At 44.8% G+C, this 25,702-nt stretch overlaps 1 protein-coding gene across 2 annotated transcripts in view; it reads left to right on the top strand.

The window, feature by feature from the left end:
• LOC138246185 (CD209 antigen-like protein C) overlaps window positions 1-22,187 on the top strand; it is a 71,843-nt gene extending 49,656 nt beyond the window's left edge. For both annotated transcript variants that reach the window (XM_069200513.1, XM_069200512.1), the window contains 3 exons: window positions 14,233-14,384; window positions 19,574-19,674; window positions 20,983-22,187. In XM_069200513.1, the coding sequence (XP_069056614.1) occupies window positions 14,233-14,384; window positions 19,574-19,674; window positions 20,983-21,139 (410 nt within the window). In that variant the 3' untranslated portion in view covers window positions 21,140-22,187. The remainder of the gene's footprint in view (window positions 1-14,232; window positions 14,385-19,573; window positions 19,675-20,982) is intronic.
• The last annotated feature ends 3,515 nt before the right edge of the window (window positions 22,188-25,702 follow it).

Genomic DNA, 25,702 nt, shown 5'->3' with positions numbered 1-25,702 from the left:
TTCAATTTCAAAAGGCTGAGCCTCCAGGGACAGTCTGTTGGTCAACCTGGCCAAGGCCAGGTCCTCTTCTGTGGGTGCATTAGTGCTAGGGGAAGAGGAGCTATCCTCATCCCTATCGTCCACAGCATTTTCCTCTCCACCAGAAGTTTTAGCATCTGTGTCTTATGTGGAGTGGGTTTCCTCATACTGAGCCACCAGATACCTAGGCTAGTCTAATTTGGCATGTTTTCCATTACAGATTTTGTACAGCTTGCAGATCTTCCTTAACTGGGCATAGTTAAGCTCCTGATTTTCTGAGTCTGACATGTTTTAGGCTACTAAAGTTGAGACCTGTTTAGAAAGTAGATTCCCCTTTTGGATAAGGCCAACTAAAGTAAGGACTTTTAACTGTAACTCTTGTTGTAGGACCTAACCAGGGCCCTAGCAGTTAGTTTCACATTTTGCAAGAATTTTGCTAATTGAAAAAATGCAATTAAGTTAAAGACGATTTGGAGAGTTCTTTGTGTGCTCACAAACTGACAAAGTGGTATCAGCAAATGCAAAGTCTTTATTCCACTGCTAAGACACCAAATGTAGGATGCTGGCTCTCTATATAGTGTACAAAAATGATGTGCACTGTGCAGAGAGTCCAAGCAACACTACCTTGGTTCACAAAGATAAAAACTAAACCACCTAATGCTCTAATATTCATGGTAGCTTGGTCGAGCAGTTAGTCCTATCTTGGAAAAGAGCTAAGCATTTGTTGTACTCACAGTGTCAATAAATGTGGACACACACTCAAAAGAATAACTCCAGACCAATGAAAAAATATTTCATATGTGTATAAAAACTTTAAGACCAAGTTCATCAAAATTGGGTAAGTACTTTTTAAGTTATGATTTTTCAAAGTTTAGCAAAAATAGTCTTTTTGTGCCTAATTACGCATCATAGGAATCAATGGAGAAAATGTTTAAAATGTGTATAAAATCAGGCAGTGGGTGGCTCTCGGTTTCGGTGGGAGCAGCTGCTAAAAAGTCCTTGGAGGTGATGCAGGACCACTGAGGGGGAGTACTTGGAAAAGCAATGCATAGGCGAACTTCAAGGTGAACCCGGTGGGTCCCTTTGGAGGGTAGATGTTGCAAGGGTGGGGGACCCTTAGAGCACAGCTGGTACTCTGGTGCAGGGTCAAAGGAGGCCAGATGCAGAGTATATAGGCTGTGTGCAAAGGTGTCCTTGAAAGCAGGAGGCAGGTCACTTTGAGGGTGGATTGCAGGTCAGCAGGGCCACTCTGGGGGGTGGTTCTTACGTGTCCTGAGGTCCCTCGACTGGGGCTTACTCCTGGTCCTTCAGGAGTCCGGAGCGTACTTTTCTTCTAGGTGTCTGATGTTGGGGGTCCAGGGTTGTATGTGAATTAATGGAAAATGTTTTCCTCGAATCACAGTCATTGTTACATTACAATGTAAATGTTTTTATAGAATTATTGTGTTTACATTGGTTTGTTTGTTTTCTCAAAACGTTTTGGAGGAGTGTCTTTTTTCTTCAAAAAAGCTATTTTTTATCAATTTTTAAACTATTCTGTTTCAAAATATTTTATGCTTGTGAGGTAGCAGTTCAAAATGTTTATCTTTCGTCAGATCAACTGTCATTCCAACTGAAAGGCAGCAGAGGGAGCAGTACCATAAGACTTCTGTTAGCTCTGTCCGTGAGGCAAAAGATAAAGTTAACCATTTTCACACTCAATTGGTGTTAAAAGCCCAGAGTTTGGACATTTTTAGCAAAGATCAAGGAAGAACAAACATATCAGATACACCGTCTAGCTCAATCTATTGCTGGGGAAGATATTTCCAGAAAGCACAAAGAAAGAAACAAAAAGCGGTTCTTTATCTCCCACAATATTGAAACATACAGCAAACATGATTTTCTTCTAGGCATAGCATTCCAATTAACTCTTACATGGTATTCCTTTCAGCACACAAGTTCCATGTTACATGTGTCTTCTTTGTTGCTGGTCTTGTGTCCTTGGAATCTGATCTGCATGTCTAGGGATGCTCACTAAATACTGCATTTAGTGGGCATTTAGGAGTGTCCCTAATAGTAACCAATGGGTCATTTACCTTAGGGGTGCTAAACCCACTATATGACCATTTCATGTGTGCAGAGGTCACTTCCCTGTCCTTAATAGGCTATTTTCCTACAATGCAAGATGGAGGAAAGTAAAATGAAGAGGTCACCTCGCATGCAACACCTTGGGGGTGGTGCAAGTTGGGAGTGACCACTCCTCATGCCCTTTGTGCATTTTCCCGCTTTTGCTCTCACCAGAATTGGGGGTTTGCAATGGAGGCAGCCATCTGCTGCTAGCAGCAGGGCTGGGAGTCGAGTTTCAAAGGCTGTAAGCTCTTTGAAGCTCGCTGGCAGGGCAGTGTACATTCCTGAGGGAGGAGGTGTAATACCTCTGCCCTGGAAGGGCTTTGTTTTCTGAACACAGAGGGCAAGGGCTCTCACCCCATGGTTCCAGAATCTTGTTTGGTGGTGGCCAGCAACCATGCCAGGGTTAGTTAGCTTTTGCAGGGGTCACCTCTAAGGTGACCCTGGGTACCTTTTGCAATAAATCCAATACTGGTACCAGTTTGGATTTATTGGTCTGAGTTGTTTGATACCAAATAACCCAAGGTTCAGGGTGTCCATCATGTAGCTGTGAAGCTCGTACTGACCAGTGTCTAGCACATGCATTTAAAATGGCTGTTCTGTTCACTTACCATGTCCCATGTTTGGCAAGGACACAATAGGGGCATATTGCTCATGCATCTATGCCCATACATGGAGTATAGTACAACTGGCCTTAGGGCTGGAAAGCCTGCCAGAAGGGTGACTTACCTATATTTCATGCAGTGTGTAGTGGACTGGTCACACAGGTTGTTGGACTTTTTCCTTATGCAGGGTCATCCCCAGTCTTTTTGCCTCCTTCCTCCTATTTTTTCTGACCTGTCGCTGTTGGCTCTAGAACTTTGAGCACTTTATTACTGCTGACCAGTGCTAAAGTGCTGGTGCTCTCCCATCTAAAGTTGGTATGATTGGCTTATACCTAATTGTCATATTTAATTTACCTATAAGTCCCTTGTACAGTGGTATTTCTATACTCAGGGCCTGTAAATTAAATACTACTAGTGGGCCTGCAGCGCTACTTGCGCCACCCATGAAGTAGACTTTCAAACCTGTTTCAGGCCTGCTAGCACAGGGCCTGTGTGTGCAGTTTTCTGCCACAGGGACCTAGCATCTAAATGTACTGCCAGGCCCAGAACTCCCCTTTTACTACATGTAAGTCACCCTAAGGTACGCACTAGCTAGCCCTATGGGCAGGGTGCCATGTATGTAGAAGGCAGGACATGTGCCAGGTTGCGTGGCCTGTCCTGGTAGTGACAAACAGCCTAACTTTGTGTCTCACTGCTGTGAGTGCTGCGTTCTCATAGGATTGCATCAGAAATGCCCTGCCTTATGTGTAAGGGGTATTGTCTGATTTATGAGGGGTAGTGCAGGCATGTTTTGTATGGTTGTGATGGTGATAATAAATTCTGCTTACTGGTGTAGGTGTATTTTTTATTACTATGACAGAAATGGCACTTCTAGAAAGTACGCATTTCTCTGTGCTTATGACTGATCTTTTGCAGCTTGACTCCAATCCACGTCTGGGCAGAATGACAGTTGGGGCTTTGTGCATACTTTTCAGACAGCCTGTACATAGGGAGGGTGGAGGTGTCACAGAGGTGCATCTGCATACTGGATAGCCTTCCTGTGCTGAGAGATGGGGGAGGCGCAGCACACCTATATTTGTAAAAGCTGTGCCCTGGCCTCACACAATAGGGTCTTTTACCCCCCACTGATGTTTGGAGCCTGTGCTGGAGGAGAGAGGGGGCACTCCCAGAACCAGTTGTAATTGGTTGGAACCTCCTCTCCCTTTCAATACAAAACACTGTAAGGACTGAGTACAAGTATAGAGGAATTTTCCCCACAATTTGGAGATTCTTGAAATCATCTTGGAACTGGACACAAAGGACTGGAAGGACTCACCAGGAACCGCCAAGGACTGCTGCTGTTGTGCTGACCTGTGACCTGCTTGATCACTGTAAGGGACTTGCCACCTGCTCACATCCTCTGTGCTGGCCTGTTGCTGGGCCCCTCCCCTTGTGGGACTTTTTCCTAAGACTCCTGCCCCCAGGGGCAGGGTGCTGTGGACCCTGACCCCTGTGATGATCTGCAGACACCAGGAATGCTTCTTCCGATATCTGGGAGTGGCGCTCTGAAGAGTGCTGCTGCTATCATAGTGGTAGCACCTTGGAGAGCGCTCTCTCCGATTGTGGCATGGGAAAATCACCGCCACGACCCGGGCTTCATTTGTTGTCCAAGTGCTTTTTTATAAAAGCTTGTTGTGGTGCTGGAAATCACCACCGCAACCCGGGTAGGCTGTTTCATCCAAGCGCGAGTGGAGCGTGCTTCCTGTTGCCCCCAGGGCACGAAGAAAACCTTTCCTGCCCAAACCGGAGCAAGCATGCTCCTATGGGTGCCCCCGGGGCGAGGTCCACTCTGTAGAGCACCCCGGGGCACCGGAAGGCCCTGCTCTGGGCCAGGACGCCAACAAAGGCAGGAAGGAGAGGAGGACTCCTCTCCTTCACCTGCCGAGCCCTGGAGGGCTCCTGTTTTATCTGCGGGTGGGGTGGCAGCATCACCGGAGGCTCGCCCGCACCACAGACCCTTTGTTGGCCCTTCGTGGGCCAGTACAAACGTGTGCCCCCCCTGCTGACTCAGAGGGCCAGTACAGGCCCGGGGGCACCTCAAGCAATCGCAGACCCACTTCCCCTATGCTACTTTTTGAGGACTTTGCCCCCCCTAAGGAGGCCAGTTGAGGCCCTGGGGCCCCCAAGTAAGTGTGGTCCACTGTAGGGGCCCTTCAACAGCACAAAGGAGGTGCATGCCGCCCTCCTCGGCCTCAAAGTAGTAGAGGCCCCCTTGTTTGGCGCAGAGGAGCACCAAGGGTCCCCATTTTTTATCTTCAAGGCACTGGAGGTGCCTTCATCATTTAAACAGGTATTCCCTAAAGGGATAATGTATATTCTAAGTTCTTGCTACAGACTTTGTGAATACATATATTGCCTACCTGCTTTTGATGTGTTTATATATGTATGTAAATGTTCCTATTATGGGCATACCATACTAATATATTTTTGTGACTTGCCATATGGTTTATAATGTTCCTCCTATGAGCGTTTGAGATTCTTATGGCAAGTGCTTTGGTGTAATAATGTGTTTCCTGACTACTGCTTATGTTGCCGAATACTGAGTAACCTGGGTGTTATATGTGACTACTGCTAGTTTGCAGAGTAACTAATGTGTAGCATTCTGACAACTTCTAAGGTAGCAGGATACTACTGATATGTGATGTTTGGTCTATTAATTGGGTTGTGTACAATACAGTATATTTTCCTATAACCTGGTGTTGTGTTTCCTTTGTGGTGGGGATATTGCGTCACGTGTGTTATGTGTGTTGTACAAATGCTTTACACATTGTCTCTGGGATAAGCCTGACTGCTCGTGCCAATCTACCAAGGGTGTGAACAGGGGTTATCTTGGACGTGTAACTCCCTTGCCCTGACTAGAGTGGGTTGGTTCTGCCTGGCTGAGGTGCATACCCTAGCCAACCAGAAATCAAATTTCTAACATTGGTTGTCAGCGGTGGGGCTAGGACTTGCGCTTGCACAACACCATTGTGACTCATTATTTCACTACAAGGATTGCGTTTGGACCATCATTTGTTTTACTTCTCTTAACTTTCTCTCTTGGGTCATTTTTCCTGTTTTCCAGACCTCATCCCTAGAGAGTGGTGGCGAGACTGATCAGGAGGGTGAGAATGACCGTGTGGGGACGTCAGATGACAGGGAAGGCCCCAGTGATAGAGAGTCCCTTACTGGGTCCAGTGTAAGAAGCAGGGCTACCTCTCATTCCTTGATGCCTGATGAGCTAAGAGATAGGCGGGAAGAGACGGACCTGAAGTTGCAGTTAGCATGCCTAGCTATTAAGGACAGAAGGGCTAAGGTAGAGAACAGGAGAGGATGGCAGAGACAGAGAGGGCCAGGATGTCTGAGACCCGGTCTCATAGCTTGGTTGGTTCCATAATTGGACACCAGGATGGGAGCCTAGCCTGTACCGTAGGGCCTGCTGCTCAGAGGGATCACATTTTGCCAGTAGAACTTGGGCGGGTGGCTGGTGATAGCGTTCCGATGGTTCTATCGTCTGGTAGTCTCACTCCAGAGTGGAGGAGGTGGAAATCCAGGCATAGGGTTGAGAGGGGGCTGCGGGTCCCAGTAGAGAACCTGGAGGGCAGGGGTTAGCTCTGCGAAGAGAGACCCCCAGGAATGACCTTGGTGAGACCATTTCTGGGCTGGGGGAATCCAGACTCTGTCAGATGGGCAGAGGTCAGGAGACCTGCACCAGCCAGACTCTTGTGTGGCCCTTGGGGAAGGTGTTTCCCTTGTGGGGGTAGGTGTCCCCCCAGAAAGGCCTGGTGCGACAGGCAATGGTTCAACCACAGGGTGGTGACTCTGGGTTGGATGATCAGGTTCAGGGGGTAAACTCTGACCTGATGGGGAGTAGGTGTGCTCCCAAGGAAGTCCTGGTTCGCTGGGCAATGGTCCAGTCTACCGGTTTCGTCTCTGGACTGGATACACAGGTTTAGAGGGTAAACTCTAACCTGGTTTGGGGGGCGGTTAGTGTGGTCACCCCCGTGTGAATGTTTGCCATGTCAGTTTTGCATTTTAGGATTGCACCAGGGCATTCAGCCTGCAATGGCAGTGCTGGGTGCACTTGGATTCTGGTTCCCTGAGGGTGGCACAATCTGTGCTGCTGCCCTCAAGGGCCTTCCCTTAGTCCCCTATGCCCTGGGTACTAAAGTATCATTTACTATGGACTAATAGTGGCAGCTAACGGTGTTGCCAAGTGTGACAATATTGGTATCCATTTTAGGGGAAGAACGCTGGCACTGGGGACCTGGTTAGCAGGTTCTTAGTGCACTCCAGTCCAAGTTGCATTCAGAAACCAGGCATAAAGTGAGGGGGTGGCTATTGCAACAAGGGGCCAGTTTCCCACACCAGTACTAGCCGTTGAGCTGAAATTATCCCTTTTATAACTGAAGAATCGGCAATGTCAGTGGGACCAAGAGCCCTGGCTGAGAGGTCTTCAGTTAAAGGTCAGAGCTGCTCAGCCTGTGATGGGCAAAGCATAATGTATAGTTAAATAGTATAATCTGAGAATGCATTGGGAGTATCTCTGGTCAGACAAACTGTCTAACCCTGTGCAGTACATAGGTTGGTGGTTATTGTGACTGCCAGCTCTTGGGATGCCAATCAAACAGTAGCTTCTGAGGTTTATTCCCTGGGTCGTACATGCGCTTCTGCTATCCATACAGCTGTATCTATAGTTGAATATTTTAATGGCTGCTGAGCAGAGGTCACCTGCCTCTGCGATTACTCCCCATGGGACAACTGAACTTGTTTCTCTAGCTCACTCACCTTGGTTTCAAGAGCAGCAATGTTGCCCTCTCGCTCTACCCCTTTTCACATGATGTGTCAAACGGCCCTGTCTCTAATCACCACTTTAAATGCTTCCTAGAGAATCCTCAATGATTTCACTAATGAGACACTAATATTGAAGTCGTTGGTAATAACGCCCTAAAGGGGTTGCCACTGCTTTGTCTGTCCAGATGAACAAAGCGAGCAACACAGACGAGTGTTCGGATGTTCCCAGAGGATTTTACTTAATCTTCACTACATACTAATCTTCACATGAATTTATGGCCATTACAAAATTGTGGGTTCATGTGCTCCCAGGTACCAGACATGCCACACATCAATCAAGCCTAGGGAAGAGGACCGGTCCACAATTTTGTGTGCGGTGCAACTTTGACGAATTGATGCGCTATGCGCCCAACTGTTTTGAAGTCCCCACCAATAATACGTTTATCAGAAGGGAGCCCAAGGAACACTGCTGTCAGATGTTGTAATGTGCAATGAAGGAGGGCGGGGTGGGCGTACACTCTGATTAACATCCGGTTCAGACCATTCAGTTTACCAGATACTGGTGCACAGTGTCCCAGCTAGTCACTAAATACATCGACCATGACCATGGGGAAGGGCTCATAGGAAAGCATCACCACTACGCATTAGGATGACGTAAATCCTAGTATACTTGTCAATAGCCAAATCTCCCTAAAATCGGCAGTTCGTGCCCGGTAGGTGCATTTTCAATAACAGGAAGACATCTATGGAGTGACTCTAAGTGCCGCTTTGCTTATTGTAGTAAAGCGCTACTTTTAATCGTGTTATTTAGTCAATTAACGTTCCATTAACATTTGACTTTAGTGTTTCTATGCACGAGGAGTGCTGAAACCACAATCTCATGCAATATGTCACGCCATATAGGGGAAAGGACCATAAGTGCTAACCATGTGATCAGAACAGGTGCTACACACACAAAAACAAATTCTCCAACACGCCTCAACCCCCGCAACATCCCCTTCCCCACTTCTACCATTCAAGCATCTGTCACTTAACATATTGAACATTTTAAAAACAAATTAAAGAAATAGAATATGGAACAGAGTACAACTGCTAGGTTGATATGGATCCCTGTCACAGTAGAGATGAGCTGTTCACAAGCCCCCTTCCGATGGCCATTAGTAGGTTAGGGTCATTGTCGCATCTGAGTGGGGGAGGCAGGTTAGACTGACATTTCTGGCTGCATTTAGGCACAACCACAACTTCATCATGATTGTAGGGCAGATGCTTCAGGTGATTCTTCATCCAATGCAGATACACCCTGATGCTCCCCAGAAGTCTGTCTAAATTTTCTTTACCAGTACCTAGGCTGAGGTTCTTTCGGATATGAGCTGCGTTTGGGGGACTGTGGAGTCTTGGGTCTGATGTGGAGGAAAAATCTGGAAATCCAGACCCTCATTTTAATTTCAGCGGTCTTGTACATAGAATGCTAAGCCCACGGGCGCCAGAAGACCGCCAGTGCTGCCGGTCTTCTGACCGTCATATTACGAGTACTGAGAGATTCCCACCACAATTTGAGTGGAAATCCTTCAGCAGTCGTGCTGGCAGTCGGCAGTGCAGAGGCGGTTCCACAGCTGTCACCGCCACGCCACAAAGACTCTGTCCATCGTATTACGAGCGGTAATACGGTGTGGCGGTATCCTGATGGCGGGCGCTGCCGGCGGTGGAAATGCCTGTTCCCGTTCTCTGGCGGACGACCTTCTCACCAGACAAGGTAAGTCGATCATCCAACAGGAGAGGGGGGCTTTGGGGGTGTTGTGTATGCGTGTGTGAATGTAAGTGTGTATGCGTGTGTGATTGTTGAAGTGAGTACATGTTGGTATGTTTGTGTGAATGTGTATCTGTTGGGTCGAATGAATGTGTGTATATATGCCTGTTGGTGAATGCGTGTATGCGGGGTGCATGTGGTTGTGTGTGTATGCGGTGAGGGTGGGGCTGTCTTGGAAGGGGTGTGTGGGGGAGGGGGTTTCTGTCTTGGAAGGAAGTGAGGGAGGGGGTGCTGACTTGGAAGGGGAGGTGGGGGGAGTCATCTGACCACGACAGGAAAAGAATTTCCTGTCACCAACAGACTTTCAGCCAGGGTTTTAGCAGAAGTGCTACCGCCGCGGAAAGCCCGATTGACAGGTGACCCCCTAATCCCACTGGCGGTCTTCAGTGGACAGCTGGCCCGAGGTGCTGTCCTCCAGCCAGGCTGTCCTACCGCCCTGATGTGACGTTTCGGCAGAGACCAAACCGCCACACTCGTAATGTGCAGGTCTTCAATGCCGGCCCATCGACGGTAAGACTGCCACCGCGGTCCTGGCGGTCTTTGGACCACCAGAGTAGAAATGAGGGCCCCAGTCTCTTTGCATGTCCAGCCCATGATTTGTCAGCTCTGATGTGAAGCCCTTTATAAAAAGGGATCAGAATCCATCAGTCTAGCTTATCAATAGACACAGATCAGAAGCCCTGGGTCTGTATTGTATTTTGGCAAGCAGTGAGACTTCCAACTCTGCCCTCTGGATTGTCACTGGATGGGTAGCAGCCGATTGGGGTCCTGGTTCACTTCAGCCCCTGGCAGCCACTGTTAGACAATGCTGGGTTGTGTTTTCATATTTCATAAAACATGATTTCTATGTCCTTCCCTGGTGGATCTTATTAAATCACCACTCTACTGTGAAGGCAGAGTGCCAGTCGTGCTCCCACACAGCCACTTCTGTACGGCATCTCTTGACCACCTGCAGCAGTTTATATATCCACATACACACACACTCTTAGCTGTATAATTACTGAGATAAATCAGTAGGTGGTACGAGTGCACCAAAGCTTACCACCTAAATTGGTAGGACTGGTCAGTATGTTTTCTTTCTTTATCTTCTTATTTTAGAGTTTGTGACTGAATTTCTAAGGATTAGAGGATAGTATAAGGAATTTTGAAAGAATAAAAATAAGAGTTATTTGATATAAAGGTAGATTGATTTTTTTGCTGTTTACAGTTGCCTGAAAGTTGTGCTAGTAGAGTGGTCGAGCAGAATTTAAGAGTTCGGTCGGGTGAGCAAAAAGTATTGTGAGAGAAATGTGGGAGTGGAGGTAATAATTATCTGAATAACCGGAAGTAGCAAAATGCTTGGAGACTTGTCGGGATTTGCATATAAAGTGCACAGGGATTTTTTCATAGACTTAGAAAAGCTCCACCAGTTCATGCAACCAGCATCACCCTGTTTTGAATAGTGGTGTTCACAATTCATAGTTTTTATTTTCTCTTCTTTATTAGAACTAAGAGCAGTCCCTTCATTCCTATCTCCTTCACACAACTGACAGCCTCTCAGCTCATGTATCCTCTTCTTTCTCTGACCACCTCTTCACTGTACCCTTTTTAAAACATCACCCTCACGCTTGCGGCACCACTCAGGCAATCCAACAGCCTAATGTTTCTCCTTTTCATGCACAACAGCAATGTTTCTCGAACCATAAGAACCCAATGAAGCTCGATCTCACAACACACTTACAAATGACAGATTAATCTCATCAATAAGTAACAAAGAATACAATTGGACATTATGATGTGGAAAGTGCAGCTACTTATTATAGTCCCTTCTTCTCATGGAAAAAAGCACCAGATGCCTGAGGAGTGGGTGCATTTGTTTTATGGCACGTATTAACTATCCATATAATAACGTATTTTTTTAACATAGAATTGATCAGTCTGCTTCTAAGCTCTTTGTGCTTATTCACGTTGTGGTAATTCACATTGGTATTTAAGAGTCGTATTCAAGAGTGTGTACACTCCAGTAGTACTCTTATACATACTCTGGCATGACTTTGTGAAAGTGCCCGAAAACATCTAAAATGGGCATAAAATAGGAATATTGTTGTAATATGCTTATTCAGTCAGTACAACTAGAAAGTACCGTGCACTCTTTGGATTTTGACTAATAGGGGGTTGGAGGTTCCTGTGCAGATTCACGAAGGGATGTAAGCATATGTAACTGAGTGCAGGTGTACAATTTCCCATACTCATACATGGTTTTGTGACTCGGCCCCCTGGTACCCTAAATAAAGGAGAGGTGTTTGCAAACCAATAGCGTTTTCAGTTCACAAAATGCAGTCTACGTTTATTCAACTCATGAACTCTCGTCTTGTTATACATTGGACTAATTTTTAAATGAGCTTGATAATTGTATTATTATTTTCAGAATACATATAGGTAGGTATTTGTTTATGTTCTCCCTGGACCCAAGAACCCATTTATGGACGATATGCTCAGTCACCTAACAAAAGCTATTACTCATCGTAAATACACATTAGGTGCTTTTGCACAGTTAATGAAACCTTGATACCCAAATCACTCCTCCTCTTTCTCGAATATGATCTACATAGAAGCTTTGAAACATGTCAGTAAGGAGGAGGTGCATTATAGACGCACCCCTGCCCCCTCGCTTACTGATCACCTCTTTATATGTTGACTGGGAACGTGAACTTTTTCTACTGCTCTTTTCGAGTTATGTGTACGTCATTTTTGGTTTTGTGTACTGCCCTGTCTTGTGGTATTTGGCTGCTCTTGTATGTGCTATCATATAAAATGATAAATAAAGTAAAAAATATATATATCAGATTCCTATAGCAGAAGGTTAATGGTGCCCATTCCTCCCGGTAAGGGCTTTCGAAGTCTTCGGATGTAAAAGCATTGTTGTTGAGAGAGAAAAGATCCACAATGCATACCACAGGCAATGTACACGCAAAAGGGACCAACTCTTTGTGGGATGATGGCATTTTCTATGCCCTGTAAGGAGGAGAGCGACAGGCTAATAGGCCTCAACCCCTTGAACGGGGTCTTACCCCCTTGTCAATTCCCAGGCGTCAGCTTCAGTTCTCAGAGATGTGGAGAGATGTTTCAGAGGTCTGTACAGACATATAGGAGAGCTCTCATGTATTCAAAATTGATTTGAGGAAGAACTAATAACCATATTTTGTGGCACCCCAGGAAGTGATGTTACACAAACATTAACATCGTTAACAAAATGGAAAGTGGCATCAGGGAAATTAGAACATGAAAAAAATGAATGAAATATTGCACTGATTATCATACTGAATAGAGAACAAAGATAACTGCATTTTTTTGTAGAAAAATGCGAAATTAATGGAGATTAATATTACTGGATCCCAAGTAGCACTTTCTATCAACTGAGAGTTTACAGGATTGTTCCCCTTGAGGTGGGAGGATGTCAGGCGACTTCTTCTGCTCTCAGGGACTAAAGAGAGCCAGACGTTCTAGGTTAGGTTGTCGTCCTTACTGCCAGGTGTAACATTACACTTATGTCCTTGAAAACTCAACTTGAACTCCAAATGTGTGAGTCTTTCTTAAAGTAAGCGCAACCTGAGGACTCACACCTCATTTATACTTTGTTGTTTGGACCATAAGTGACGGTGAATATGAGGAACAAATTCGGTTTAACTGGGAGGTTTTCCTCATATTAGGTCTCTCTCTACTTGCAGTGAAAGTGCGGCCTTCTAACAGTTTTTTTTGGAGTAAGAAGTGGGGCTAATGTGCGGAGGACAATGTCTCCTCATTTGTCCGCAGAGTAGCCTCTTCCTGCCTATTTATGGAAGAGCCAAAGTATTTAATGAAGCGAAGTAACCTCAGTTTGAATCTGCCTGCTGGTGGAAACATTGAGCAGTGCATGGGGGCTGCCCTGGGGCGTTTATACTTGGATGTTATGGTGGCCCCTGATCCCTAAAGTTCTCGCTAGCATGAAGTGCACATGGGGAGGGGGCAATCTCCTTCTAGCAGTGCCTGGGGGACAGTGGCAGGTACAGGCTCCAGGCACCTCGTCGGGCCCGCAGCCTTTCACTAACAGGTGAGGGCCCCGGGAGCCAGCACTACAGGCTGGCAAACAGTTTTTATTGCTAGGCTCGGAGGAGGGCAGGTTAATATATCTTTAACAGGGCTGACATTGAGAGAGATTTGGTGCGCCATCCGATTGACGGCCTTGTATCCTCACCACACACACAAACAAGAGCGCTCTGAAGTGAGAAAGCATGGCTATGCGTCCTCCTTCTGTGCACCCAGCACAAAAAAAAATGCTTGCTTACAGGGCAGGGTTGTGGACATTATCATTATACACAATTCATCAACGTTCGATTTGAAAACCTTACTAAAGCTGCATTCTTCATTAGGAATGTGGTATTTTTTTAGTATAACAGCAAACCTTTGAGTGCACATGCATAATTGTGAACTCTGCATCAGCGTGCAATGGGAGATAAAAGACCTCACTTGCGGTTACATATTAATGAGGTTGTCAGTCTTGAAGACGAGCGGGAAGTTGACAGAGACACACCATACGTGATGTGCCAGATGGTAGAGCTGGAAAGCCTTTGGAGAGGTGGCCTGGGGTGCCACCATGCAGTCTTTAATGCTATGCAACTGGTATTGTTCTTTGATAGCCAGCCTTTGATTGTCCTTTCATATGGGTGTGATATGGTTATAGAGTCACAGCCAATGATAGTAGATTGAATTCTCTACTAAATTTAATCTTTCGGAGTTATCTGAAGCAGTGATCAATTGAAGTGCAAATGCATAGGTGCTATACCGAAATAAATGAATGGGGCTTTGGGTTTTTAGAATGAGTTCATATTATCCCTATTGATATGTTGTTATTTTCTGCTTTGACAGCACAGCCCTGCACTTACTGTCGCAGTAACTGGATCTTCCACTCTGGAAATTGTTATTTATTTTCCATTGACTCACTCAACTGGACAGCCAGCAGAGATAACTGTAGAAGTATGGATTCTCAGCTTGCAATAATTGAAAACAGAGATGAAGAGGTAAAGAAACACTTTAATTGAAGAACAAATGTGCCATATTAATTAAGGGTAATGCACAGTCTGTGAAGACTTGCTTATCATTGTGTTTTTATGCAAGGGTTGTACCTGTTGTCTCACACTGCAGCAAAAGTTTTAATGTGATAAAACAATAATGCAGAAACAACAAATATGCATAACCATGAAACTTACGCCATTAACCGTGACACCATTTTCTACTTTCCATAGAAAATGTACTTCACGCTGTGCTGAAATAGCTACATGTATAATTTAAAGATACTGCATTCCAGGATGAGACCTATTCTCTGCTTATCAGCTTCAGAAGAGAGCAGGCAGACACCACACAGATTAACTCAACATACTTGCACAGGGTTATGAACCCTTGAAACAGAATCTGCTTCACTTGTAATATCTTGAACATCACAGCTGTTAATGAGAGTTCAAAGGTCGTTCCAAGAGATTACATTTCATGTTAATGGTCTACAGGTGGTGTTAGAACATTCTCTCAAGACTAGTCAACTCACCCACCCTTTGCGGATGTCATATGAATTTACTTGGACACACCACTGAACTTAGAAATGTTAATTTACACTCACAGTTTTTATGGATTGAAATGAGTCTTTATGGTATAAAGTGAACTGAAGTTTCTAAAATTATTTACGGGTTCTCTTGAACTTTTGGACTAGATTAACAGAATTTATAACAATGAAACATTCGTTTTCTTTATTTCTATTACTTTAGTAAATAAGCTCGGATGAATTTGATCATTTTTTTTTATTTTATCAATTAAATAAACGTTATATTTAAGATCTTTATATTGGGGTCTATTTTTTCTTCTGCTTTTCTATTCTGTTTGTCACCTTCATCCTATTCTTTCTTATGTTATTCCGTTTGCAGCTTAACTTGTAATAATGCCCATAATGTCTTTGTCATGTATATTTTAATTATTTTGTTTATAAAGCAGTTTATCTTTGTTGATATACCTGTTTCAGTTGTGTCAATATTACGATTTCCATAACATTCAATCTGTTTTCATAATACTTTTATTATATTACAATGGACTCTTTGATGCCGCTTCTTCATCTGAACATTTTTACTAAACTGTTAAATAAAAAAGAGGCCTTTTTAATCTGCTGCAATTGAGAACCATACAAGAACGCAGCTAGCTAAGACTCCCCTCTTTATACTGTTTAAGGAGGGGCTGTATTGTTAAACCACGAGGACAGCGCGGAGTGCAGAGAGCACTGTCTAAACCAGCTTTTTCCTGCCACATGTGTCTTGAGCAGTAAAAAATAGACAAGACCAGCGAAACAAGTACATCAAATAGTAGGATTACAAATCAACCTATTTATTATATCACGTTTAAGTTATGACCTCCATAGCCACAAATTAAGCTACACTACGGCACCTCAAGCCATTGCTAGATTCCTCTGAGACAGGAATGTAACAGCATTTCAGGTAACCCCTCAGGTTACAAGTATCGTTTTTAGGGGCGAGAGCAAAGCGCTCTGTCCCTCTTCTAATCTCCCTTTAGGGGGATTTTAACCATGCCCATGTTATGTCAGTCACTTACATTGGTTGATGGGCTTGCCTTTTAAAATCCGATTGTTTTAATTCGTGAAAGGCATGCATACGTCATGCCTTTTCCAGTGTTTAGCCCTCCTCCAGAGCGCTGGTAAACTACAGGAAACATACGAGGCTCCATGTTTTCCTTACTGTTTCTGGACTACTTTTTGTCTTCACTCCGCAGCGCGATCGCGCTATGTTTTATACAACGCTATCACTCTCGTTTTTTTTTGTTTTTAATTTAATGTGGCAAGAAAATTCGGATTAGGCGTTTACAACGCTAATAGCTCTAACTCGATGTAACGCGAGACCCAGTGCATTGCAAATGCTTGTTTGTATATACATCTGCAAACAGCCTGTATACAGTGAAAATAAGAAAATCCCTGGCACACTATTCGAACTAAAAGGCTGAGAGGACTAGAGCAGAGGTGATTGGCAGGCAATTTGCGTGTTGTAATTGGATCACAGCTAAATTCTGCAGTAATCTAAAGTTAACGAGTTTCAATCCTGGCAAGTCAGACGCAGCCTTCCATCCTTCTCTATATATTAAACTGTTTAATGGTAACATCTGTTATGAAAGTGAAGATCTATAGTATGTAGATGTTTTGATTATTACACGACTGGCTATCCTAGAAAACCTCCAGTAAACACTGCCCTGATAGGAACAATCATGATTCCCCTTAAATTTACCTTGCTTATGGTTTCTGCTTGGAAGTGTTAGGGTGCCTTGGGCATGTCTGTAGATCCACGCTTAATGATTCTAAAAGGCAGGCAAAATGTAAAAGTTTTATCAGAGAGCTTTACTTAGCCTGGGACAAGGACTACCAGCTATAAATAAGAATGTCTACTGGACAGGCTGCAGGATTGGAGTGCGGGTGATATGAGGATGGAACAACCGTTTGCACCTTTTTACAGGTGCGTTTCCATTTCAGCCTTCCTTTGACCTAAAAGGACGCAAAGATCACCCATCCACACAGTCATTATGCTGGAGTAGTGGGCAAGTTGTAGGCCCCAATTTCTATTGCTCTGACAGATAATCGGATGCATATGCAAACTGTATAGTTTTGGAAATGTGACTGCTATGTCTCTCCGTGTTCCACTGAATTTATAAGAACAATTCAGGGTTGCCCCTTTTGTGCACTAAAATCAATATATGTGCCAAGGCTAACAAAGATTTTTTTTGGAGCCATTATCAAGTTATTACTCCTATCCTGTAAATGTGTTTGCTGCTTCACGCTAATTATCATTTTCAGATTCATAAGGTAAACAATCATTGGAAATCCTAAAAGATCTGGCTTTAAAGGAATGTGGTATGGTAATGTGAGTCATTACAAGTAAATGGCATTTTTGTGTAAGCAAATAACTGTAGGATATTATTGGTGTACATTAAAAGGTTAGATGGTAGTTGTGCTGTCAAGCCAGACCTACAAATCCATGTATGTTAATGACTGCTCTCCTCCCATCTGTGCTGCTGCCAGAGAAAAACAACATAAATGATGTAGTTATCCAAGACACTTTAATAACATGCCCATGTCATTGTGTGCCCCTGAAAGTTCAAGCTTAGCAGCTGGATAAATAAACAAAAAATGAGCACAGCTGTCTGAGGGCAAGCATTTTTTTTGTGGAAGCTCACAATTTCTGCTCAGCCAAAACATGTGCTCCTGGCTCCCAACGTGCGGGTGGAGCCCAAGCCCCTCTCTTGTAACCCTCACATAATTGTCTGATGACAGCCGTGCAGTCAAGACAGACCATACAAATGCTGCAGTCGAACGACAGGCAAAAGGCAGAATGGGAGAAAGTGCAGCTATAGCAGGCTACCAGCTTTTCAGTGGCTGTATATTCACTAAAGATAAATCTCCAAGCTGCCACAGAGGGCTCTGCTGAAAGGTGTGCATTACCCTTGTAGGACAGGATCATATAGGTCAATCCAAGAATTCAGGGCTGCTTATACTGCACTCAACGATCAGCATTAACAGTGTAGGACAGGCTACAGTGACTGATATTGAATCCATAAAGGAGTACAAATTATGTGCACTGTTTGTCCTTTTTCAGACAGCTGCCTGGTGAAGTGAGACACATCTTTTTGCTGCAAATGCCATATCTTTGTTCGATAAAAGATTCTTCATTATTAATTAGGATTTCGGGTTTGGTATATGCAGTCAGCACCAAAATTATTTACCAAATGTCATTTGGCTAGAAACATAAACGTCTGTACACAAGTTTGAGACTCCCAGTATAATTTTGTGAAATTTGAGATACAGCATACTGTGTGCCTAATTCAAATACAGCGGAATAATCAAGTGTCTACTTTAGCTATTTCACAAAATTTAAGTCTGTTTGCATGCGAGAAAATGTATAACCTTCCTAACAGAAACCTAAGCACCAAGCCTCAAAGGGACCCCCACACAATAATCAGGACGAATTGACAGGTGATGGTTGGCATTTGTGACTAAATAGTACAGGCCACATTTATTTACGAGAAGAGCCTTAGTGGATCCAACACTTGCTGAAATAATGTTTGCAGATGGTGCTTCAGTTCCTTTCAAGTGAACCAGTCTTGAACATGTGGTGGTGGTTACTGTTACGGGCAGAGAAAAGGGAAACTCTTAGCTCTTCAAGGATGATCACTGTGGGTGAACTCTTACTAGCAGCAGAGTAGAGTACTCTGCTGGGATGAACTATAAACATGCACATCAGTTTTCCAAGGGGCCTGTTGCACAAGTCTCTAGTGCAGGCAATCATGCTGCCAAGACTTAGTACACCAGCGACTTCTGACCCTGAAGCGACATTTCCACATTTTTTATGACTATATGAACCTATTGAGCTGGGTCTTTCAGAATCTTGCATAGTTCAACTTTCTTATAAGGTCAACCCCTAACAATTGTCGTGTTGATATTTTGGTCTTCAGTGGGATATGGGCAGAATGATTGCATGCCTCAATTTATCTTTGACCTAGTGCCACAAAAAGATTGAACCGAAGGCTCATTTTACATCATGCGTGGAAATAAGACCGTTCCAGTGAAAAAACAACTGAAATAAGTGCATAAAATGTCGGTGTGTGGCCATATCGACTGAAGTCTTACACCACTGCAAGTCCAGATCACTTCAAAACAGCCTGATAGTCACAACAGGCCGCTTTGAGCGCAGCACAAAGCATGAACATGCTACCTTTGCAGCAGCCTTTTGATGGCCTCTCCCAACATACTATTGGTAGTGCAGTGACTTGTAAATTAAAAAGGCATCATGAGGTTTGTGGTTCTGTGCTTTTTCATTGATAACAGCAAAGTTTTTTGAGGATATGTACCTAGAGACGCCCGAGCTTAGCTATTCAGTTTGTACCGTAGTGTTTGTAGTAGAAGCTACTCAGCAAATGCAGCTGCAAGCCTGGGATTCAGAGCAGAGCGCCTCCTTGTAAACGAGATCTCTTCCTGAGCTACTACATTAGTCGGGTGCTGCGACCGGCATCCAGATTCACTTCTAATTGTAAGTTCTTCAAAGACTGTAAGTTATGTTCTGTTAGGGATATTCTCTCTTAGGGGAAGATACTATTTTGCAAAAATAGTGTTTTCTCAAATGACGTTTATAAATATGATGATTTAAACTGACCTCTCCTGTTTAATTTTCAGACATTTATAGAACTCGCAGGACAGGGTCCAACTTGGATCGGTCTGTCCAAGGCGGATAATGGTTCGTGGTTCTGGGAGGATGGCACCCTATTAGGTCAAAGGTATGTAAGGAGATGTTTCTAGACAGAAACAGGATGAGACCGTGATCAACAGTCTGTTAGGAATAGGAGGGACTTAAAGAAGGGTAATGCTTAATGGCCACTGGCATAGACAGTGGGCTTTGGGGAAAGGTGGACTGATCACACCTTGCACCAAGAGCCCACTGTGCCCGGTTGCTGAAGATTATGGCCTGCAGAGTGCAATGTAGGGTCACGAGGTGGCCAGAAGATATCTCCCTGCACCCAGAGCCACTTGTTTCCTGCAGGCTTTAAAGTTATAGGAACTGGGAGCAGAGGCGGATAAAGAACAGCACTACTTTTGAGCCAGCGGTTGTGGTGGGGGCCTTTGGCACTCATTTTTGGGGTCAGCACTTTATTTTTCTCTATCAGACTGTGATCCAGAGCAAGCGAGAAAAAAACACAGAAGGAAGAAAGAAGGAGGAAGAAAAAGAAGGAAAAACTGTACTAAAGGGAGAAAGCAGGAACCTGCAGGAGTGAGAAAAAGGGTCCGGTAGTGTCTGGTGGTGGATGAGGACAGCATGAGGTGGAATCAAGACTATTCAGCCTTTCTATTTGGCACCCCACCCTTTAATGCACCTGCCACAGGCTTCTGGGCAGAACATTGGGTCACTACACTTATCCTTTTGCAAAGTAAGCACTGTTAAAGAACCCCATTGCTTTGAGTGCACTGGATTTCGCCTAAGACCATAGCTTGAATTCTTGGGTGTCAGGTGTGGTTGCCTTTTTCTGTCTCCTGTTTTACACTAAATGTTAGTGCCTTGTCTTATGTTCTTGGTGCATGAAGATAGTGTGTAGTGGTAAGAGAAGCCACATGAAAGTTCAGCTAGTTTTGTGCTCAAGGACCTAAGAAGACCTCAAACTGAGCCAGAACCAGGCATCTGACTTGAACCTTTAGTGGCTCTCTCATCTCTGTGAGCTAGCGAGGTGGCCTTTGTGTTCACAGGCCAGTCCCTGGTTGATTACATCATAGCAGTGACTGACCTCTGAACAGCAACCTCTCCAAACCTTCCCCAACTCATCTGATTCACTCATAACTTACCTCCGTCACAATGGTGCCAAATTATTGTAGGTGTGTGCTGGCAGGGGGTGAGGAGGAAAGGGGAGGGCAAGAAATGGGGTAGATGGCATGTTAAGTTAGAGGGGTGCTGCTATTTGCATGATCTTAAGACCTCTGTGCTCCAGCTCGCCCACACCAAAATCTGGTGCTGATGCCAAGCACTTGCCAGCATAGTGAGATGAGCTGATGCTCCTGTGGATTGTTGTCTACAAATAACTTTCTCTTCTTTACAGTTTTTGGCAGCCTGGTGAGCCTAACAATAACGTTGGAAGCGAGAGGTGTGCGGAATTCTTCACTGTGTTCTACAACTCAAGTGGATGGAATGACAGCCAGTGCCAGCAACTGAAACGCAGACTGTGCAAGCACCCAGCAGGTCTATTATCTGCTTAAAGGGAAGAGGTTTAAGGATTCTTCCCACACATTGAATGAGGATCAATTGAAACGAAATCACGAAAAACATAACTCCTATCATAATCAAAACAGTCATGACTTTAGGGTACTGGACTACGTTCTGACAGTTGTACTTCCTACACCACACCTGATTAATTGTAGGGCACATGAACAATATGCTAACTTTTTACTTCCTTCCAGCTAAACATCTGTAAAAGTTGCTTTCTAAACTATATATATTTCGTGTGAAAGCACACTTCAGCCACCTGATGTACAGGCACAGTCAACCATTTTGGAACCTTTTTTTGGTGCTGACCAAGCATCGATAGAATCTATTTGTGTGTGCACATCAGAATTGTGTGTGTGTGTGTGTGCCCTTTACTTTGATACTGAGAAGGTCTATACTATGGTGAATGCAAAACTGTTGATGGGATATCCAACACATTTGCGACAGAGTATTCCCTCCGTTGACATCTAAATCAAGTTAAAAAACAGGGAAGACAGCAAATGTAGAGCATCATTTGCATCATTTTTCAACAATAAAAGTTACATTCTAATGGAAATGAGTTAAACATAGAAATGAAAAGCAAGGGGTGATTTTAGAACCTATTATTATGGGCCACTTGGCACCAAAATTATGTCCTTTAGGGCTCCTTAGAGTTATCCTGATAACTGATCTATCCCAGCAGACATTACACAGCAGCAGGGAGAGCGTCAGAAAAGCATAGGACAACAGTGTTCCGTTAACTCATCAACAGGATAGATGCACCCCACCCTCAAATTTTGTACTCCCTTCAAAAGAAACATATAATTTTAAACCTCTACCTCAGAAAATATCCCATCAACAAACAAGATGAAAGTTGTGTTGTACAATAATATTTTTCTGTGCAAGACACATTTATTTCTCTCCTGTATTTTTAAACTATAATATTTGCGGCCATTGGAAGTTTCCTTATTGAAGCAAATATAATATTTTGATGGAACTGGCATTGGAGGTTTGTATTGTCATTTATTGTCAATTAAATCTGAAGCTATGATTGGGTGTTAACATTTGTGAAGTGTGTTTTATAATTTTGGGGCCAAACTATGGGGGTCATTCTGGGCCACCGACCACGGGAGCACCGCCAACAGGCTGGCGGTGCTCCCACAAGCATTCTGACCGCGACGGTTCAGCCACTGTCAGAAGCGGAAAGTCGGCGGTCTCCCGCCGACTTCCCGCTGCTCGGGGGAATCCTCCATGGCTGTGGAGCGCGCTCCGCAGCCATGGGGATTCTGACACCCCCTACCGCCATCCTGTTCCTGGCGGGTCTCCCGCCAGGAACAGGATGGCGGTAGGGAGTGCCGCGGGGCCCCTGGGGGCCCCTGCAGTGCCCATGCCAATGGCATGGGCACTGCAGGGGCCCCCGTAAGAGGGCCCCACTGTGTATTTCAGTGTCTGCAATGCAGACACTGAAATACGCGACGGGTGCAAACTGCACCCGTCGCACCCCTGCAACTACGCCGGCTCAATTCTGAGCCGGCGTCCTCGTTGCAGGGGCATTTCCTCTGGGCCGGCGGGCGCTCTTTTGGAGAGCGCCCGCCGGCCCAGAGGAAATGTCTGAATGGCCGCCGCGGTCTTTTGACCGCGGTGCAGTCATTTGGCGGCTCCCTCCAGGCGGGCGGCTCCCGCCGCCCGCCGGGCTCAGAATGAGCCCCTATATCTTGGTGGTAAGTATACTCTGTTGCAACGGTGATGGAGTATGCTTACCTCCAAGATAATGGTCCGTCAACCTGATTTAGATGCGGGCAGACCATAGGTTTAATCACGGCGAATACTACTCTGTCTCTGCTGTGATTTAACCCTTCTGATAGCATTCTGGGGAAAAGTATTGCTGGAAAAAAATAATTAAAAAGGTATAAGAACATATCCACTCTACACAAAGAACAATAACCCCTTCTAACTAAGAGGTAAACAAGACTGTTTTGGTAAACAGATAAGCAATGTTTGACTTTGCATTGAAGCACCATAAACAAATAGTATCAGGCACTGAAGGGCGATCTGAAATCCTAGAACATGTCTCCTTTTGTGTGCTAGGTAACCACAAATATGATGCAATTGCACCCATACAACAGGCACAGTATGGCACCATCTTACCCCCTGTATAATACATGTGATACCACTGCAGTGCATGAAGTCCATTTTTGTAAGGTCAGGGTCACTCATGCAGCAGATGGGTCCCAAGCCAATGTACATTTTGAATTCATTCAACTGAAAACCAACATGTGGATCCAAAACATGGTCTCATCACTGTGACATCTAAGTCAAATGTTCACCCTAGTGAGGGGCACCCCCAAACTGTCTCTTGCAGTCCACATCCATGACACAGACCAGTGAGATGGACAGCAGTCGCTCAAGGAATCTCAGCATTCAGGCCCTCATTACGAGTGTGGCAGTCTAAAGACTGCCACACTCACGGTGGCGGTCTTTCCGCTGTGGGCCCGGCAGTAGAGCAATGAGCACCTCTGGCCCAGCGCAGCCGTAAGCCTTCAGGCAGCATTATGACTTGGCAAACTGCCAGGCTTTTCGCGGAGGTCGCACTGCCACAAAAACCCTGGTGGAAATACACCCGATGACAGGAACCTACATTCCTGTCGGTGGCACACGCACTGCCACACACCCACACACCTGCAGACATGCACCCCCACTCACTTATGCACTTCCTGATACACTCCCCCACCCGACCACATGCACCCACACACACACACACCCACTTGCACACACACAAACACACGCACCCCCACCTGTCTGCATGCATTCAACACTCCACCCCGCATACATTTACACCCCCTGCATACATTCACACCCCCATCCCCCTCTGCATAATTACACACCTGTTTTGCTTTCACTAATGACTGAGCGGACAAAAATCTCCGGAATGCACTTCTCAGTTCAAAGTAGACATTTATTATTATTTCACCACGTGGTTGCTGAAAAAGGAGATTACTAGGTTGAAAGCACACGTTTAAAAATAGTCACAGCAATGAAAGGAAGATATACCAAAATGATTCTCAACTGCAATGTACACAGCAACTATATGTAGTTATGATAATGCAAAGCAAAGAAGAAAGTATAAATTCATCACTGTAGGGCCTGCCAAGCTCTTCATCTTTCTTATGCCAGCAAGAAGATGACCAAGTTCAACTGCGAAAAAGAGATCTCCACCCTCACAGCACAGATATCTCAGGCATTGAACGTCTAATCCTGATTGAGGTCTTGGAAATTCCACTGCTACTGACCAGGGCCACCTTTTTATATCTTAAAGAACCGTAGAACATTGTCTGGATAAAACCCTCCCATAAAAAAGAAATATTCAAACATGCTGGCTAATGTAGGCCAGAGTTGAAAGAAACAGGTTGGAACTGGCCAGTCTCCCAAATTGTTTCTCTCAAGGCCAAACTGTTCCCTACTTGCACAAAAAAACAGAAGTCTGGTACATTCTTATCGTGCTGACTGACTAACTGTTCGGTGATAATATGTCCTAGCTCTTCGGTGATAAAGAATACGAAAACAAGCACAGTTTACAATGTGAAAAAACACAGACGGCTTTAACATTGCAATGTCTAGCGCTACGATAAAGTCAATAGGCAGCTAAACTGAATACAAAATGTAATCTGCAACTGGTGAACACTAGACAGCTAATCCAGATGCAAAGTAGTGCGACACAAAGTCAGTGGTCAAAAACACATATTTCACTACAGCACCCCACCCCCTCCTCATACTTACACACCCTCCACGCATGCATTCATACACACACACACCCTCCACGCACGCATATATACACACACACACACCCTCCACGCAAGCACACAAACACACACCCTCCATGCATGCATATATACACACACACCCTTCACACACGCATACATACATACACACTCTCCACGCATACATGCACACACACACTCACGCACACCCATTTCGATACACACATACACCCACACACCACACAGATGCAAACCCCCCTCTTTCAGTCGGTCCACCTACCTGTCTGGGCGAGGTGGTTGTCTGGGAGGGGCTGGGTGTTGGCAGTTCCACCGCCAGCGCTGCACCACCGTGCCGTATTACATCTTGTAATATGGCAAGCAGAGTCCTTGTGCTTTTGGTTAAACCGCCTCTCACCAGCCATCAGTCAGGCCAACGGTGTCTGATTTTCACCTGTCAATGGGCAGAAATCCGTTGGGGAGTCATTTTACGGCAGTCTTCGGACCACCAACATTGGCGGTCTTTTGCCGTCCGCACCACCGGCGGTCTTGCCAAAAGACTGCCAATGTCATAATGAGGGCCTCAGTGTGGCAAGGCAGTCACTAATGGCCCATGAAAGTTTTGCAACTTTGCCTATGCCCGATTAATGATTTTTTTTTTTTACTTCACCAACTTGTTGAACTTCTTAAAGTTTAAAACATACCAGTGAAAAATCAATATTATGTAGATTTCGGTAAGAGAAAAACTTTGCAAAACCTTCTATTATAAGAATTTTTCTCATGTGATGTACATTTTTGTAGGAGACTCTCCCAAGAAAGGGA

Source organism: Pleurodeles waltl, chromosome 7 (assembly GCF_031143425.1).
Source record: "Pleurodeles waltl isolate 20211129_DDA chromosome 7, aPleWal1.hap1.20221129, whole genome shotgun sequence".
In the NCBI taxonomy this organism is placed as follows: domain Eukaryota; kingdom Metazoa; phylum Chordata; class Amphibia; order Caudata; family Salamandridae; genus Pleurodeles; species Pleurodeles waltl.
The sequence above is the reverse complement of the archived record's forward strand: the minus strand, read 5'-3'. Positions and strand labels throughout refer to the sequence as shown.